Here is a 19,175-nt window from a genome sequence, read left to right as displayed (position 1 = left end):
TGTAGTATGCATTCTACATTCTACCATGTAGAATGAATCTACTCAGAGTTTCACGCCTAAAATCAGACCTGTATTCACAGATACCAACTGAGCTTGCTATTGAAAGTAGTTAGATTATTTAAGAAATTTTGTGAATCAATGAAATTTGGGGAGAAAAAGAATGGAAAACAACTGTAGACACCAGAGATAGTGTGGGAGGAGGGTGGGAAATGGCAGAGGGTCAAAAATAGGGGTAAAAAAAAAAAAGAGCTGGGCCGCCCCTGGCATGACGGCTACAGCAGCTAGATCTCCCATGGCCCATGGTACAGTTAGAGTCCTGGGCCCATGGCTTGAGAAACAGGCCAGGTGCATGTGCGTGTGTGCCCAGAATCCTGAAAGGAGGGGGAAACGGAGGAGTGGGGCTTGCAGTGTGACCATGCCCCATGTGCTGTGCTGTCTCACTTTCTCTGTCCATGTCTCTCTCCCTATCTCTCTCTGGTGAGTGCTGAGGAGGCTACATCTAGGAATTCCAGATTATTATTGTATTGCTGGTTATAACTGCAAAGGATTCAAAAAGGTAAATACCTGTCAATGGCATAGATAGCATTATAGTATAACATACCGAGCACGGCACGCGTGTCTGCACACACATGCAGAGGTGGAATTCCTGCATGCTGATGTCGAAAGAATGCCACGATACATTAAATAAACAGAAGTTCAGCTGCCCAGCAGTGTAAATGGCAAGCCACCAGGTCTCGTGGTGGGGTGGGCTCGGGACCTACGTGACTGCTGAGTGCAGGACCTTCCCGTGTACGGGGCTTCTTTTCCGGCCTGCCTGACAGTATTAAGAGTGGCCGAGTTCCCGCGTTCTTCCATGTCTGTAAGTCACCATCTGTTTCCTATGTCCCTCTGTCTCTGGACAGACAGATTGTCAATGGACTAATTTTTCCGTGGTACCTAGTAAACCTCCCCCTGAAGCCCCACTCAGTGTGCTCTGGAGCGAGGGTTAATGTGATAGGTGAGTGTGCTGGGCTGGCCTGTAGAATAGCAGTAGGGAGGCCAGACCCTGCATGGCAACTGTGGATCGAAGCCCTGCCTGGGAGTCTGAAATTTGCCAAGCACACGTGTGAGTGTCCAAGCTCCCACAGGCTGGACAACTGGAGGAAGGGGCTCTGCTTCTTTAAGGTTCATGAGGAAGGTTTCTGTGGGTCTGTCATTTTATTCAATATCACCTAAACGTATCTGTCTATCCAACCACAGGATATCAGCATTCCTTGGGATGAAACACACCTTGAGGGACCAGCAGTTGGCGTAATGGCTATGTTACTGGACTCCCATGTAGGCACTTGCGGTTCAAGTCCTGGACCCAGTGCTTAAACTCACGCCAGGCACGTGTGTGTGCGTGCCCAAGATCCTAAGAGGAGAATGGAGGAGAAGGGATTGTGAGGTGGCCATCCCCCCTGGGGGGGGGTGTGATTTCTTGCTTTCTGCCTCTCTGTCTCTCTCTGTCTTTCTGGAGAGCGCACGCGCCCTAGAGCAAAAACCTCTCAAAAAAAGAAAAAAAGAAACATTCCATCTTGAACTAGCCAATGGTGTGGTGGTTAAGGCAGCTGGATCCCATCTGGCTGACTGCGCAGTTCAAGTCTGGACCTAGTGGTTTGAAAAACACACCGGGTACATGTGTGAGTGCCCCAAAACTCAAGAGGAGAATGGAAATGAAGGGATTATGGCATGGTCTTCCCCCACCTCTTGCCCCTGTGAAGTCCTGTTTACCTTTCTCTCTCTCTCGCCAGCGAGCACACATGTCCTGTAGCAATTTTTTTTTAAAGAAAGAAAAAGAAGAAGCTGTCCATCTTGAGAGTCCTCATGGAGGCCTACGTGAATGAGCAGCCCTGCACACATCACCAGACGGCACGACCCGAACCCGACCTGAAGCCAGTGCACGCAGGAGCGGCCGCTTCCACTCGCAGCTTGCTCTCCTCCCAGCTCCGCTTCCTGGACTTGTCTGCTCCTGGGGTGAGCCCTGAGTAAGGCCCGCAATTGCACATGGAGACAGAGGTCCTGGGGTGAGCCCTGAGCAAGGCCTGCGCTTGCACATGGAGACAGCAGTTCTGGGGTGAACCCTGAGTGAGGCCCGTGCTTGCACACGGAAACAGAGACGGCAGTTCTGGGGTGAGTCCTGAGTAAGGCCCGCGCTTGCACACGGAAACAGAGACGGTGGTTCTGGGGTGAGCCCTGAGCGAGGCCCGCGCTTGCACATGGAGACGGTGGTAGTGACCACTTGCCCTTCTTCCTGGGTAAGCACTGTGGGAGGAGTGGTCTCGTCAAAGTCCTGGTGGGACCTGAGCCCCAGCCTGTGCTCCGTCCTCTCTGCAACCCCTTGCAGGTACTTCCTTCTCGTCCATCCTCTTCTAAGCTTCCCCTCTCACCTGTGTAGAACTGCCCTGAGAGTCTCCTCTTCCCTACGCCCCAGCCGGCAGCCTCACACCTGCGAGGGGAGCGTGCTGACGTTGTGGGCTCGTGTTGTCTATTCCGGGCTAGATCCTGCACGCCCTCACACAGCAGCAAGTCTCGGCTGAACTTGGATGTGACGTGTCAGAGGCTCTTTCTTCTCACAGTGCTTGCTGCTGGGCGGGCAGGCGGTCTGGGTGACAAGGCACGCTCCGCCGTGAGAACGAGTCTCTCCTGCCTGTGTATCGGGGAAGCCAGATGTACCCCTTGAATATTTATGGTCTCACAGCCTCTTCTATTAATAATTCATCACACACCGCAAGGTCTCCCACCCACCAGGCTGCCCAGCAAGGGAGGAAGCAGAGCGAGCGCCCCTCCCCTCCTCACTCTGGAAGTCCCGGAACCCTGAGCAGACAGATGGGGAGCCACATGGTGCGTTTGAACCACCCTGTGAAAGATAATAAGCACACTTTGCTGGAATTTTCTACAACCAGCCTGTATTGCTTTGATCAATTGCAGGGGACGATTGTCAGCAAAGAAGTGTCGCTTTTCTAGCCAGGCTTCTAAAAGGGATGTTTGGCTTCTTTTGTCAGCATGGGGCCAAATGCAGCTTCGAAGTTGGTCTATTTGGAAAACACAAAGACGCTTCTGGCCTCATGCAAGGTAGCTTTGTCTTTAGTTCACATGGCTTTCAAAACGATAAACAGTTTGATTTCTTTTTTTTTTATTTTTTAATTTATATTATCATCATAATCTTCTTTATATTACATTGGATTACATATAACTTTACATTGACTTCCATTGTTTTTTCAAAAGGGAATGCCATGCATGTCGGTCAATACAGAGACATCAATCTCCCCGCTTTATCATTCAATGTCTTTTCCATGCATTTCCCAATAATTATTATTATTATAATTTTTTTAAAAACAGTCAGTCACTATTTCTCATTTTGCTTGTTAAAAGACTTCACCCATCATGAAATACTTCCCAGACCAGTCCAGTTGAGAATACTATACATGTCATCATCAACAGATAATAAACCATATCTGTTTCTCACTAACATCCTCTCTATTGTTCACTTGCTATCTTTCTCTATCCTCTTTTCTTTTTTTTTTATAGTTTATTTTTTATTATAATTTTTTTTCCCATCACAACACACAAATGAATTTTCCATCCAAAATACACTGTGCATTGACTCAATCAAGCACGTCAACATATATGTTCTCAGCAAATAATTTCCCAATTCTTGTGTCCTGCATACCTTGCCTTTTATTTTACCATCCTAGATTCCCCAACCCCCTCCATCTGTTATGACCCATCCTCCTCCCACATTGTCCCTGTCATCCCCGATTGCCCTCCGTGCCTCACCCCTCCCCAAATGATCTGTCAGTGATCTTAATTAGTCTAAGTCTCTCCAATAGTTATCACAGCTGACACATGCCTCTACATGAACTCAAGTCTGACTTTAGGCCTAAACCCCATTGGGTAAAAAGAGCATACTATAAAGTAGAACCCAACTGGGCCCATACCGCTCACTGCAGCCATCAAATATCCAATTTTTTTTTTTAAATGGTACGAATAGTTTAACCGTTTTTTTTTGTTTGTTTTTTGTTTTCGTTCTTTTTTTTTTTCCCTAACATTCATTCCCTGAGCATCATCACAGCGTACTAAATGTAATCTCCCATCTAGAATAAACTGCACAGTGACCCAATCAAGCATGTTATCATCAATAATATTCCACTTCTACTTTCTTGCTTATGCACATATATAATAGGGAGCATAAACTCCACTCAGGGTTGGATAAGGAAGGGTCTCCGGCAGATCCACAAGTGTAGGTGAGTCTCCAAGGAATGCAGTTTCAGGAAAGCAGTTCTGGTACGCAGGGATGATTATCAGCTGATGCAGCACAGCAGTCATCTTGTAGTTACCAGGAATGGTGTTGTGGGGATCTGCAGTGTGAGTTGTCCTTGGGTATCTGGCTTCCTTAAGAATGGCAAAGTAGTTCTTGTTTTCCCCTGAGGTAATGCAGGGCTGGTAACCATCATCTTCTCAAGTTGCAAGCTCTTCAACCTTGTTTACCGCCTCCGGGCCATCCAGGGCCTGAGAGGCCAGGGATGCTGGGCAGGGGTAAGCCCCCTGGCTGCGCAGGGGGTGTGAGCCCCAGGCCGCGGGGCCCCTACCGGAGCGGGGCCGGCTGTTCTGGCGCGCCGCTGCGCAGGGGGCGTGAGCCCCCTGGCCGCGGGGCCCCCCAACAGTTTGGTTTCTGATGACGAACTGTACCCCTTGGAGGAGTGTCAGAAAATGTGCAAAAGTGGAAAAAATAAAGTCTCTTGTAATCTTTTTTTTTGGAGAGGTTTTTGCTATAGGGCGCGTGCACTCGCTGGACAGACAGAGACAGAGAGACAGAAAGCAAGAAATCACCCCCCAGGGGGGATGGTCACGCTGCAATCCCTTCTCCTCCATTCTCCTCTCGGGATCTTGGGCACGCACGCACACACGCCCAGCATGAGTTTTAAGCCACCGGGTCCAGGACACAAACCGCGGTCGACTAGGAGGGAGTCCAGCGACATAGCCATTACGCTAACTGCTGGTTCCCTAGTTGCCTGTAATCTTACCGCAGAGGTGAGCTACAATCCTGCCTGCCCTGTACTCTCCTGGGCTGGATGAACCCAAGCTCACAAATGCGCATAAAGAGGTGAGAGCAGTATCATACTGTAAGTCCTGCTTTTGGAGCTCTGTGGCATCTAATTCTCCACTGGCCAATATTAAAGCTCCTCCTGCCCATTTTTATTATTAAAAAAGTGCTGGGTGAGCACTCCTGTCCTGCAGCGTCTCGTGACTACTCCCTTTCCTCCCCTCCACGCACACCCACCTGCGGCAGAATGCCTGCGTCCACAGGTCCTCCCTTCTGGTCCTATCTCGTCTCCCTGAAGCAGGTGGTGAGGTCTCCACCTGGAGTTGATGACTTTCATGGAAGAAAGGCAGGAGCAATAAGCACGGATGGTCTTGCCCTGATCTATCCACCTGCCCAAGGGGACAATGGAGACATTAGTCACAGAATCACCCTGCAAGTAGCTCCGAGAACCTCTGTGATGGGAGCTGGTGAGTTGGGGACTTAACAGAGTCTAGCCATGCACACTGGATTGGGATGTGATGCTAAGATACACATGGAGTTTTCCGGAAGCTGGAGACTACCTAGTGGGGTCAGGGGTTGGGTGTAGAGCTCTCAGCAGCACAGGCAGGTAGCACGAGACGGTCTGTGTCCAGGGGCTGCCCTCCAGGAGCTGCACAGGCAGGTAGCACGAGGTGGCCTCTGTCCAGGGGCTGCCCTCCAGGAGCTGCACAGGCAGGTAGTACGAGGTGGCCTCTGTCCAGGGGCTGCCCTCCAGGAGCTGCACCACCCTCAGTCCCACACTTCACAGCAACTCCAGGCTGTGGGGTCACCAGCGCTCTCCTGAAGGCTTTGCTCCCCTGTAAGTCCTTGAAAACAGAACTGTACTCTGGCTTGCAGAGTCCACAGGTCATGCACCTTCTGATGCGGGGTTTCTAATAGAGACAAATCTGAGCTTGTTTTTACATTTCAGGAGCTTGATTTTATCTGTTTAAAATAGAAGTCCTAGACCCCCGTGGCTTGAAAACTATGCCAGGTGTGTGTATGTGTGCGTGCCCAAAATCCCAACAGGAGAATGTAGGAGAAGGGAGGTGCAGCCTGGCCATCTCCCTGGGGGTGTTTTCTCACCTTCCCTCTCTCTGGCCTTCTCTTGCTCTCTGTCTCTCTCTGGTGAGCACACATACCCTATAGCAAATTTTTAGAAATTCAATATTATTTTTCTTGAGAGAGATTTTTGGTATAGGGTGCATGCACTCACCAGAGAGACAGAGACAGCAAGAAATCACCCCTTGGGGAGATGGCCATGTCACAGTCCCATCTTCTCAGGATCTGGGGCATGCACATGTGCATCCAGTGTGAGTGCCAAGCCACTGGGTCCAGGACTCAAACCACAGCTGGCCACGTGGGAGTCCAGCAATGTAACCACTATGCCATCTGTTCATCTCAAAATTAAATATTTTTAATAATATATTTTTCATGATTTATAGTAACATTTATACCATTATTGGTCATATGTGATTTTTTTTGAGTTGCCAACTTACATTCTCAGTTGGGTTTTCTATTCAGATACTTTTCTTGTGTAAAACATCCAATGCCGAGGGAAACCAACAACCCAATGTACAGTAGCTGTGATTCTATGAATCAAAAACTCAAACTCAGAAACTTAGAATAGAAATAAAGCGACATTAAGGCAAGAGGTGGGAACTCACACAACTCAAAATAGAAACAAAGCAAAAGATAATCAACAAAAACATGAAGGCTCTGTTACAGAATTAAGTAACAGAGTAGAGATGTAACCAAAGCGCAATAAGGAGCAGACAGAAGGAGCGTGAGAAATCACACACTAGGAGAGGAAATGAAAGTGACAGGGGAAAATCGGTGCGAGAGAACACTAGCAAAGAGGATCCAGCAAAGTACAAATGGAGTCACCTAAGGAAATTGGAGGAGTCATGGTGCGAGGGGCCACGCCCTACCGGGGGTGATCTCTCTCTCCTTTTTCTGTCTCTCTCTGGTGATTGCATACACCTTCTGGCAAATTAAAAGCAAAAAAATTCACTCTCTGGCCTTTTGCAGGAAAAAAATGCCAATCCCTGATTTAGATGAAGAAAAACCTTCAGGACCAGCAGGTGGCTCAGTAGTTGAGGTGCTGAACTCCCACATGGCCAACCACAGTTCAAGTCCTGGACCTGGTGGCTTGCTTTCGCTCTCTCTTGTCTCTTTCTGGTGAGTGCATATGCATATAGCAAATTAAAATGATAAAGAGGGAAAGACCATTCAAAGTTCAGTTTTGTTCTGAGCTTGTTCACTGTACAAATTCTTGAAAGGTATGGGGAAACTGAGGTGTATAGGCAGCGAGACTGGGTACTTGCTCAGCAGCACAGCCTAGATCATTCAGGTTTAGAAGGAGGGTGGACAGGAACAGCTGGGGGTCAAGGTGTTGCAAGGGTTGGTGGGAAATGGCCCCAAGGCTTAAATAATCTTATGAATGAGTCCCTCCTCAGATAAATGCTTCATTTTAACTGCTTCTCTTCCTTGAGTTGGCCTCCCTGGAGAGGGTGGCTGAGGAAGTGCTTCCACACTCACTGCTGTCGTGGCCCCAGAATGCTGGTCTTGCTTTCTCCACTGCCTCTGAGCTGGGCTGGCCTTGTCTTGCCTCTTGGGACTTTACTAAGGACCCTGGTGCAGACCTCTTGAGTCCGAACTTCCAGCCCTGACAGATGGCTACCTCTGGCGAGCAGGGATAAGCCTGTATGTCTGGAAATGATTAGGAAAAGACACATAAATATATTATTTTTTAAACTATGCCAGTAGTACCAGAATTTGCATTTTAAGCAAGCAAACCTGGGTGTATTAGTCAGCGTGGGCTGCTTAACAAATGCCACCAACGGGCGGACTTAGATAAGAGGAAGCTATTTCCTCACCATTCCGGAGGAGAGGAGTCCAAGATAAGGTGCCAGCCGATTCCGTCTCTGGTGAGGGCTCTCTTCCTGGCTTGTAGATGGCCACCTTCTTGCTCTGCTTTTCTTTGCACACATCCAAAGAGGGCAAGCTTTTTATGAGCTATTTAACCCTGGTTACCTCCCGAAAGCCCCACCTCTGAATATCGGCCCCCTGGGGGCTGGCAGGGGACACAACACTGAGCCCATAATTGGGTGTGTACCTTAGGGAAAGTTCAGGGCAGAGGCTGCATTCGGGCCAAGTTTGATCCCGTCCCGTCTCAGAGCAGTTCTAACGATCATTGCAGAACTCAGGTTTCAAGTCGGTGTTGAGTGTCCAAGATCAAGCTTCGTTTATTACATTTTTAAAGTCAGCTTTTATCATTTTAAAGACCCAAGTGCAGTCGTTATTAGCTCAAAAACAGTAAACCTATCATTTTCCAAACAAAGATTCAGTGTGCTGAAGTCTCTGGTTAATTAGGAGTTTGTTAGTCCTGCCGTCCTCTGAGCAAGGCTGTTTGTTAGAATCTGCAAGCCATGTCGTAATCTCTCACTAGCAGGTGTGCTCCCAAGTCTTAGAGAAAATTCCTTAAGATCCCGCGCTTTGGGTGCAAACATGACCTCCCCGTATGGGTGGTTGCCTTAGCGTCTGAAGGAGGAAGCGGAAAGGGGTAAACCTGTTTACTATCAGGTAGGAGTAAACGGAAGTGTTTCTCCATTTTTCAAATTGCACACCAGAGACCCCAGATCAGTCAATGTCTACACGTTGTGATATTTTTTACTTGGGGAGATAAATAACTTTTGATATTGAAATGGAAGCTAGTAATTAACTAGTAATAGATCGTTCATTCCTTCTCATAGTGTTTCTTGCTTTCTGTGTTGCGTGGATAGCATGTTGCACATGCATAGCATGTTGTGTGTGCATAACGCATTACACGTATAGTGTGTTGCACGTGTATAACGTGTTTCACATGTGCGGCATGTTGCACGCAGAGTGTTTCATGTGTATGACACGTTGCACATGTATAGTGTGTCGCATGCGTGTAGCGTGTTGCATGTAATGTGTAACTGAAGTGAGGTCTGTCAGGCGCCGAGCTCATACTGGGAGGTAACGGTAGCAGCACTTACTCGTCTTGTGGAAATATCACCGATACCCTCAGCAGGGTCTGAACTAACACTGTAGCAACATCCTTCTGCAGCTAGGGTGCACAGACGCACCAGACGAACACGGCCGTCATCCTAAGGCTTCCTGTTTTCTGAAAAGTTTGGAGGAAATAAAGTTGTTTCTTGTTTTGTTCTGTTTGGTTTAACTCGATAAGACAGACACTGCAGTGTGGGAGAGAATGGGAACCTCACATGGACTTTCAGCTGGAACAGACTTCAGTGACCGTCAGGTTGTGGTGTCAGAGCTCGGGGTCTCTGTGTTTGCAGCCACCCTGCCCCGCTGTGGCTGCTCTGGGAGGGTGTCCAGGCACTTCTTGACCTTCTTGAAGGTCTCTGTGATTTCCAGTGAGAGCAGGGAAGGAGACCGGAGTCAGTGCTCAGCCCACCCTCTCAGACACCTGGGCTTAGCCCTGCAACTGAGGTACCCAGAATGTTTCCGGTAAATTCATCAGCGACTCTGCTCCGGTGCAGAGATGAGATCTGCATTTAGCCTAGCAGTTGTGGCTTCAGTAGCCCATGTTTTCTGACCCTCTCACATTCTTTGTAAATTAAAAGAAGAAGAAGAAGAAGAAGAAGAAGAAGAAGAAGAAGCAGCAGCAGAAGCAGAAGAAGAAGAAAAGAAAGCAATCGTTACTGCAAATGCAAGACTAACCCTCAAGCAATTGTTACAAATTCCCTACTTTGGAAGTCCAAACTGAAATACCTTATGACCCACAGCATCGTGTGTATCATAACTTAGGGGTTACTGTAATACATGTTTTTGATGTAGGCATTCGGAATGTCAGGCACAGCAGGCCTTGGGCAAATGAATTATGAGACCTTTCTGCAGTTTGGTATAACAGCTGGGCTCTCTGTGCTTCTGTGCCCCGTGTCATGTCCACTTCCTGTGCACTAGCAGTTGTGGCTTCAGTAGCCCATGTTTTCTGACCCTCTCACATTCTTTGTAAATTAAAAGAAGAAGAAGAAGAAGAAGAAGAAGAAGAAGAAGAAGAAGAAGAAGAAGAAGCAGCAGCAGAAGCAGAAGAAGAAGAAAAGAAAGCAATCGTTACTGCAAATGCAAGACTAACCCTCAAGCAATTGTTACAAATTCCCTACTTTGGAAGTCCAAACTGAAATACCTTATGACCCACAGCATCGTGTGTATCATAACTTAGGGGTTACTGTAATACATGTTTTTGATGTAGGCATTCGGAATGTCAGGCACAGCAGGCCTTGGGCAAATGAATTATGAGACCTTTCTGCAGTTTGGTATAACAGCTGGGCTCTCTGTGCTTCTGTGCCCCGTGTCATGTCCACTTCCTGTGCAGAGGACTGAGACCACGGCTCACGACCGTTCGGCTTCTCTGGCGACCTACAGTCTGGGCCTCCTTGCAGCATTCATACACCACAGCAGGCAGCAGCTCGCCCGGTGGTACCAAACCCTGAGAGCTCGTGCACGGTGAGCTGCCTCCCAGGGACGGGTCGTAAGCTGGATTTAAGAAGCTGGCAACTTCGTGCTGGTTATTTCACTCTAATCTCATGAGCCAAAGACACAGGACTGTGAGCAGAGCTTCTGAACAGGCACCCAGGAGTATAACTGGGCTTCTGAAACGGCAGGTGTGCTGTCGTTTGTGAACAGGTGCTCCAAAATGTTAGGGTAGCTTCTGATTGGACTCGGAGTGCTGTTCCACATGGGTGGGCTGCATTTGGGCTAGACCAGCCGCCTGGTGCAGTCGCCCCTCCTATGGCTGCGTGTGTGTGTGTGTGAGTGTGTGTGTGAGTGTGTGAATGTGTGAGTGCGTGTGTGTGTTTGTGTGTGTGTGTGTGGAGTTGCCACAGGGAACCCTTACAGCCGATATTCACTGGTCTCATAGGTGGGGCTATATAGGTTGGGGACAAGATTGTGGTCAACTACTGGGATCTAGCCTCTAAAGATTAGGTGCGCTTTGCTAGGACCACAGAACGGGGTATCTGAAATGGGGACTATACAGAAAGCAAGAAGTATGGTCTCCGCCCCCAGATGTCCCCGGATTCTTTTCTGTCCCTCTCATCTGCCTGGCTTGACTTCCCTAGGACAATGACAGCAGCCAAGCTGGTCTCCCCAGGCGAGAAAGGGTGCTCCGTTGACCAAGTCCGTGGCTGTTGGTACAGTCAGGCCTTTAGGTAAGCCCAAGAGGCGAGGTCACCGAAACTGCCTGCTCCTGCCGCGAGTGCCGCCTGAGGCTGCTTTCGTTCCGAGGAGACCCAGGAAAGAGCCCTCGAAGTAGCTTGCGGCTGGCGGCTGCGATGTGGCACACACTGAGCCGACATCCATGGCATGATGGCTCCGCCCCTGCTCAGTGCTGCCTGGAAAAGAAGTTCCTGAAGGCGCTGTTGTAGTTCTTGTTGAAAGCCGTGTAGATCAGGGGGTTGAAAAAGGAATTGGAGTAGCCGAGCCAGAGGAAGATGCTTTTCCAGACGGCAGGGACGTCACAGGAGCAGAGCGGGCCGATGAGCTCGGTGACGAAGAAGGGGATCCAGCAGAGCACGAACACCCCGATGAGGATGCCCACCATGAGGGCAGCCCGCTGCTCCCTCTGCTCCCGCCACGTGTCCCCTTCAGTCTGGAACGTGACGGTGGCGTGGCGGACGGTGAACACGGTCTGGGGCTGCTGTGCTGCGTCCTTCACCTGCGCGAGACAAGCAGAGGCTTTAGGGGGAGCCGCCGCTGCACACCTGCCAGGCGTGGGCCAGGCTGGGCCCGGACGCCGAGGGCTAGGGGTGGGCCCAGCGGACGCCGAGGGCCAGGCGTGGGCCAGGCTGGGCCCGGACGCTGTGGGCCCGGAAGCACCCTGCGGCAAAGCCCGAGTAACAAGGCCTGCTACGCCCGTCAAGCCCCGCCCCAGGTTTTCTAGCAACTTTCAGACTTTCCAGGGTTTGCAAGTGCCCTCTACACTGTTAGAGTGTTCTGGAGCTTTCCTTCTGGTGAGAGATTCCTACCGTGGCTCCCTAACCTGTCCTCCTGGGAACAGTCCTCTTTCCAGCGCCTGCCTGCTTTCTCTGGATGGAGTTTGTGTGTACCCCCCGCCCCGATTTATGGAAAACAGAGACTCCAAACTCTCCACCTCTCTCCACTTGGTATTCCCAAGTGCTGCGGAATCGGGCTCCCCACTCTCACCTCCCCTCTCCTGGGAAGACAAGGGCTCCTTCACTCTGCTGCTTGGGCTCTTAGGAGAATGGGGACGAGGGTCTGTTGAGGAGTGTAAATATGGTGACCTGCAACGAATGGATCGACTAGGTTAGTAAATTAACTGATCCGATGCAGTGTGGGACAGTCTGCGTGTCCACCCGCCGCGCTCTGGCCGGTGGGACTGCGCCGCTTGGATGCCCCCCCAAAGCCAGCACTGTGACTTCCACTTGCCTTGCAGGACAATGCGGTATTCTCAAGCCACACGTGGCTTGTAGTCGTGGGCCAGGTCAGGTCTGTCTGCTTAATCTAACCCACTTATTATTATTATTATTATTGCTATTATTCAACTTGATCAGAGGGAGAGAGAGAGAAGGCAAGCTGCCAGGTCTGGGACTCAAACCTTAGCTGACCATGTGGGAGGCCAGTGCCTTAGCCACCACACCGCCTGCCAGCTCCAACCTTGCCATCTTAACTCTGGCACTTTTCGGATATGCCAAAATAACTTTTTAAACCCAATGAGGAGCTTCTAACTGTTAAAATCAATGAACATGTTTAAAAGAAGCCCCCCAAAATTAGAAGGCAAACATCAGTTAGCAGTCAGCTTTGTAGGGCTATGCTGAGGCCTCCCAGCAAAATTCTCACTGAAATAGTCTCAACGACTTTGTAAATGCACAGAATGCACCTTTTTTGCATCTATTTTCATATTTCTATTCGGCTTTTTCTTACCCACTAAAAGGACTACCTGTCTTTAGAGTTTTCTTAGGAAAAATGAAATTATATTGAAATGTTGTCAGATAGTCAGAGTTATAGAATTTAAATTTAAACTCTGATATACAGGTAAATTAGGGCCTTTAACTAAGAAGTTTGGTAAGGGCTTACCTGTGGCCTAGTATTTATGGGAACTGGATCCCACATGACTGAATACGGTTCAAATCCCAGTCCCAGCAGCTTGAAAAACACACCGGGTTGTGTGTTTGCTCCAAACCCTGACGTGACGGTGAAGTGGAGAAGGCACTGCAGAATGGCCACACCCTATCGGGGCACCCTCTCCCTTTTCTCTCTCGTGAGAGCATGTACCCTCTCATAACAACTTTAAAAGAAAAATTTAATAAACTTTGTTTAAACTCCTAGGAAAGGAGAAAAAAAGCATTATAGAATGTAGAATTTTGTTAGAATATCAAGTATAATTTTCATTGTCCTGGGCTATAGATCTGTACTGACTCGTTAAGTTCATCGAAATCTCCACAGATGGAGAAAATGCTTAAGAGCAGAAGGGTGGAAAAGAGAAGAGTTATGTAACCTAGCTGAGAAAACTTAAATGTAAAAATAGAAAATACATTATAGAAGGCTATTTCTGAAGTCTTTCTTTTAAGGAAACATTAAATAAGGGTTCAAAACTGTAAACTAAACAAGCATAAAAAATACACTTTAGAAAGGTCCGAGCAGTACTCTGCTATGCACCCGTTTGTCTCGCTTCCTGTAAACGGGCTCAGAGTAGAATTAGGAAACGTAATAAGAAAAATCACTGAAACAAATTGCCAGGTTAGAGAATATTCAGTGTGGGCTGGTTATCTCCACACAGCCCCGGAACTTGAAAAAAATTTTAAAAATTTACAACAGAGAAATTATTCTTTTAAAAAATGATTGGTTGTATCAGATGAAGTAAGGAGAACATGAAAGACAAATTTGTAACTATATAGTAAATTTTAAAAAGTAATTTCTCTTATTCATGATTATTATCCTTTTTTAATTTGATGAGAGAGAGAAAGTGAGAAAGCAAGCTGCCAGGTCCAGGACTTGAACCACAGGCATGGTTATGTGGGAGTCCAGCACCTTGACCACTGCACCACCTACTGGCCCTGTTATATAGTACATTTTTTAAAGGCTTGAAGGAAAGCCACCTTTATTTACTAGAACCATCTAAGTAACAAGAGCCTCTCACTGTCCTGTACTCCAGCTCGTAACCAACGTTTCAGGGTCCTTAGGAGACGAGTGCGTCTCTCACCTCCGCGGCACGCCTACACATCGAACAGGGAGGATCTGCTTCCGGAGAGAAAGGCCCGACAGCCGACCTAGACACAAGGACACCCCCTCTGTGGACGGCTCAGGAAGTCACTAAAGAAACAGCGATGGCTCTCGAGTCCCTCTTGCCAAGAGCCTCCACAGACAGACAGACAGTCGGCGGAGCGGAACGTGTGGAGTGCAGACTGGCCACCCCGTGGTTACGGAGAGCCTTTCCCATCACGCAAATACCAAACTGCGGGAGTGTGCTGCAGGTGAGTGGCGCAGCACGCCCGTCCCCAGGACCCCACCTGGGAGCCACGGAAGCCGGTCGCATCACTTGGTAAGCAAGGCATTGCCTCCTTGCCTCCGAGAGCTTACAGGCGGCGATTAAACTAGGCACGTAGCTCAGAACACCTTACGTCAGGTCTTGAAATCTCTTATCGCAAGGAGTAAATCCCTACTGTTGACCGAAACTGCCACTGTGTCCCTCCTGGCTGATTCGTAATGACCCAGGTCACTGTCTCCTCCTGGCACCACCCGCTGCTGGCGCACTTGTAACCCAGCACCTACGTTGCCCTTCACCAAGGAGGGGACCCTCAGGATTTGTTTTTGTAACTACTGTCCTTGGCCTAGAGAGAACTTCTATTTTCTAGGACCAAAGGCCAACTAAAATTGTTTGTTGATAGGTACTACATAAAAGATAGAAGGGGGCCCATGTGCAGGTGTGCCCAAATCCCACAATCAGAATGGAGGAGAAGGGATTGCAGTGTGGTCATCCCCCTGAGGGAGGCTTTCTCACTCCTCCCCTTCTTTCTCTGTCTCTCTCTAGCGAGTACACGTGCCCCTATAGCAAGTAAAATTTTTAAAAATCTAATGTCTTACCAGAAGCCAAGTTGTTCAACCATGTAACTGTGGCCCCTTCCCAGGTCATGTCAAATTGCTAAAATAAGGGAGAGGGCATAAAAACTAGTAACTAGCAGACCTTCAGAATAATTCCCTCATTTAACCTGTTAGAATGTTACAGACACATCTTCAGGTGCATTTTTTATTTTAAGGGAGATTTTTGCTGTAGGGTATGTGTACTCTCCAGAGAGACAGAGAGACAGAAAGCGAGTAATCACCCCCCCCCCCCGGGGGGGGATGGCCATGCCACAATCCCTTCTCCTCCAGTCTCCTCTCGGGATCTTGGCCATGCATACACACGCACCCGGCGTGAATTTTAAAATGCCAGGTCCGGAACTTAACCTGCAGTCAACTGCTTGGGAGTCCAGTGACATAACTGTTACGCCATCTGCTGGTGGCCAGGTACCCTTTTAAAATGAGCAGCAGATCCCAGGCCCTTGGGAAGCTGAGGCAGAAGGCTCATAAATTCAGGATTAAGTTGAAGTGAAACCCTGTCTTTACAAAAACAACCAAAAAAAGAACAACAAATTCAAATGACTTGACGACTTGACACGAAGGTCCTCCAGAGACTCTCCAGAGGACAGACGTGGACACTGACTGCTAACCCAGAACCTTGGGACAAGCAGGTGACCACTGGAGTAGTGACCATCTCGACAGTAGTCATGGACAGTGGGCCTACAGTAGCGTGGGTCGCATCTCTGTGGACACTGGGTTCTTGATCCGAAATTGAAATTGATCTTCTCCATGTCAACCCAGAACCAGAGCCAAGTGTTCCACAGGGCAATTCCAACGTGCAACTCTCCAAAGCCGTCATCCACCTTTCAAGAGTACGGAGGGAACATAACCCATCAGGAGTTAGACAACTAGATTTGATTTTTAAGCGTCTACTGGCTGACATGGATTATGCAGCCTAACCTCTTGGCCACAACAACCCTTTTAAATCCCCTAGCCTACATAGCCGTGGTTAACAGAATAGCTGACAATTTTCCTTCAGCCAACCACAAAGGATCCTAGCCCATAGCTAACACTCCCTGTGGTAGTTGGATTAACACGGAGGTAAAACTTCCCGTATTTAAGATAGAGTAAAAGGCCTCCTAGCCAACTGGGAAAGACACCAGGATCTGGCAGACTTGCTTTCTGGACGAGAGCTGGGAAGCTTGGGTCCTCCTTGGGGTATGGTCCAGTGGCTCCTCACAGTTCTCCGGGTACCCGTGGGTCTCTGGTTGTCCACGCTGCTGTCCCGAGTGCTGGGTCTGCTCAGCTCTGTCCCAACGGCCGATTTAACAAGTGGATACAGTACGTCGACAATGTGAGCCCTCACAGAGATCTCCTCGGGTGGAGCTTCCTCTCCTAGGAACATCCACAGGGACAGGCCTGCGTCATCCCTGGTGTCTCTCCTGAAGCACTAGTTGGTTAAATGAGGACAAGAGCATTGGGGTCCAGGAATTAAATATCCCCACTGAGGGCGACACGGTACTCTGTGGCCCACAGCCAGTTTTAAGCCCATTCTGCCAATCAAGGGTGATTCATCTGAATACAGACACCTTTACAAGCCAGGGTCAGCCCCTTGCTTCTGAGACTCGGGCCACGAGGAATGAACTCGCTCAGGTAAACACCACTGGATAACACCCCGCCAACCGTGGCTGCTCCGCTCACATGGAGCACCCTCCAACCCCACCCCAGGCCTCCCAGAGTGTCCTTGAAGACCGCCTCCCGCTCTGCTCCGGGGGAGTGCCCCGACCAGCTCAGCTCTCTCTGGGCGGCATCTGCCGGCCGGCTTTGCAGTTCATGTCTTCCGGTTGTTCCGTCCCTTGACAAGGCAGTGCGTCTCCATCCTGTGTTGCGAGTTCCCATCTCAGTGACTGACACAGGGCAAGGTTGCAGCCTAAACTTAAAAATCGGCGGAAAAAGAGGCAGGGGCGAAGCGTTGTGTTGCCTAGGCAGCATGGCTAGCCGGGGCAGAACGTATTTAGAGGCACCAGCACCCACTAACATGGAAATCAGGGGTCTGGCTTGTAATGAGCCCTCCAACATTACGACGGGAAGCCCCACACTATGCCCAGGGCAATGCTTCGTGTAGAAGCTTTGTAAAACCGGGAGTCGAGTGTGCGAGTGATGTGGCAGAGAGCTAGAGAGACTGAAAGCGAGAGGCCACTACTTCTGCAGTCGCCAAAGCAGGGAAATGAGAGAGCCCCTCATCCCCTCCCAGCGAGCCTGGGGCAGAACCGTACATGAGCCCTCCTGCTAAAGCTGTGTTTCATGGACTGTAAACTGTGTCTGCCGGGACAAGCATTCTGCCAGGAGGGGATGCCCATGAGGATGGCCCAGTGCCCGGCCTGGAGTTCAGGTGGTTTTCTGGAGCCCCAGCGATCCCACCCATCAGACCCCTGGTCCGTTTTAGAAATGTAATAGGTCAGTTTCTCCAGTGTGGCCCTACTGTCATTGTGGTCTGAACAGGTCTTTAGGGGTGTCCTGTGCACTGTGCAGTCAGCATCCCCAGCCCCTATGCTCAGGACGCCATCTGCACCCTGTCCCCAAGTCTCGGGAATCAGAACTATCACCAGGCACTCCAGCGCTCCCAAGGGGTGACACCACCCTTGGCTGAGAAACACTGTTGGAAATGAAAAGACGGGCAGACCCGGCCCCTCTGTCTTTCTTCTGGAACGATGTCCCCTATTCTCTGAGCCACCTCTCTGGCCCCTCAGCCTGCCTGCCTGGCTCGTGGCTCTAGAAAACACAGCACCTGGCAGAGCTCATGGTGACATCGCCCTCCCCGTCTCGGGGAGGCCATGGACAAGGAGGCCATCTGTGTCACTCGCCTACCTCCTGTCCACACCCACACGGGTGCTCCATACTCCTCCTTCGCCTGACTTCGCTGTCCAGGGCCACCGCAGGACGTGGGGCTGCGTGGGTTTCCGCTCTGGCTTACATTTGTGACTGAGGGCCGAGGCAGTGTTCCGGGAGCATGTGTGCGGGAGGGGCGGCCTCCGCGTGCAGTGGCCTCGGTGCTCCCGGAGCTGCCGAATGGCGAGCCGCAGGGTCGGATTATTCACTCACCGGAGCAGGAAGGAGTGCGTTGGAAGAAGGTGAGGACGGGCCCTGGCTGTTGCTGCGTGGTTGCTGTATGCTAAAGCCACTCTTGGCAAGGTGGGGATTGCCTACGTGGCTCTATCACGTTTGGGGAGGCAGACAAGTGAAGCAGCTGCACGCGCAGCCTGACAGGGCTGGGGCGGGGGGCCCAGAGGTGCCCCAGGAGGAAATGGAAGCGGACACCAGCAGAGGCAGTGGGACGCCTCAACATCGCCACCTTTACACCAGGAAGGGGCCGTGCAGCAGAGCGACAGTCAGCAACTAGGAGACACCATGTTTTGCGAAAACCACTGGTTATGGTTTTCCAGGGAGAATGTGGACTGGGAGAGGCATTACCCTGCCCCAGTGTGGCATGGTGCCAGCCTGCTGCCACCTGCTCCTCCGAGCCCCTTCCCCTGGGTGCAGGGGGCGTGTGTCTAAAGAGTGTAGCAATGTGGGTGCCCGGACACCGTCTCTGCAGATGTCCCAAAGAGCCCCACAGAGCATGGCCTCTAGGAGCCAGGCAGGCCCTTCTTTATATGAAGTAATCCCTCCAAGGCCACACTTGACCAGCTCTGAGCTGCTGAACTTGGCAAGGTCAGTCTCCCGAGCTTGCTTTCTCCTTCCCAGGACCCCCCACCACACTTCTACCAGCGTGGGACGGGGCAGCGATGCAGATGCACGTGAAGTTCTGCACACCCACCTCGGCCACCTCGGACGCGGGGGAGACGCTGTTGGCCTTCCTGGGGCCCACACGCAGCTTGGCGGCCTTGTAGACCTTCCAGTACACGAAGAGCACCACACCCAGTGGCAGGTAGAACGCGCCCACGGTGGAGAACACGGCGTAGGAGGGCTCCCGGCTCACCTGGCACTCCCCACCGCCCTCCGAGTACGTCTCTCCCCAGCCGAA

At 50.3% G+C, this 19,175-nt stretch overlaps 1 protein-coding gene across 1 annotated transcript in view; it reads right to left on the bottom strand.

The window, feature by feature from the left end:
* Positions 1–10,069: 10,069 nt before the first annotated feature.
* The window catches only part of HTR5A (5-hydroxytryptamine receptor 5A), a 9,999-nt gene continuing 893 nt past the window's right edge, over positions 10,070–19,175 (bottom strand). Inside the window, exons 2-3 of the mRNA XM_006143806.1 lie at positions 18,969–19,130; positions 10,070–11,789 (exon numbers count right to left, since the gene is read on the bottom strand). Of these exons, the coding sequence (XP_006143868.1) occupies positions 11,457–11,789; positions 18,969–19,130 (495 nt within the window). The 3' untranslated portion in view covers positions 10,070–11,456. The remainder of the gene's footprint in view (positions 11,790–18,968; positions 19,131–19,175) is intronic.

This window comes from Tupaia chinensis, unplaced genomic scaffold (assembly GCF_000334495.1).
Source record: "Tupaia chinensis unplaced genomic scaffold, TupChi_1.0 Scaffold000110_1, whole genome shotgun sequence".
Classification (NCBI taxonomy): domain Eukaryota; kingdom Metazoa; phylum Chordata; class Mammalia; order Scandentia; family Tupaiidae; genus Tupaia; species Tupaia belangeri.
The sequence above is the reverse complement of the archived record's forward strand: the minus strand, read 5'-3'. Positions and strand labels throughout refer to the sequence as shown.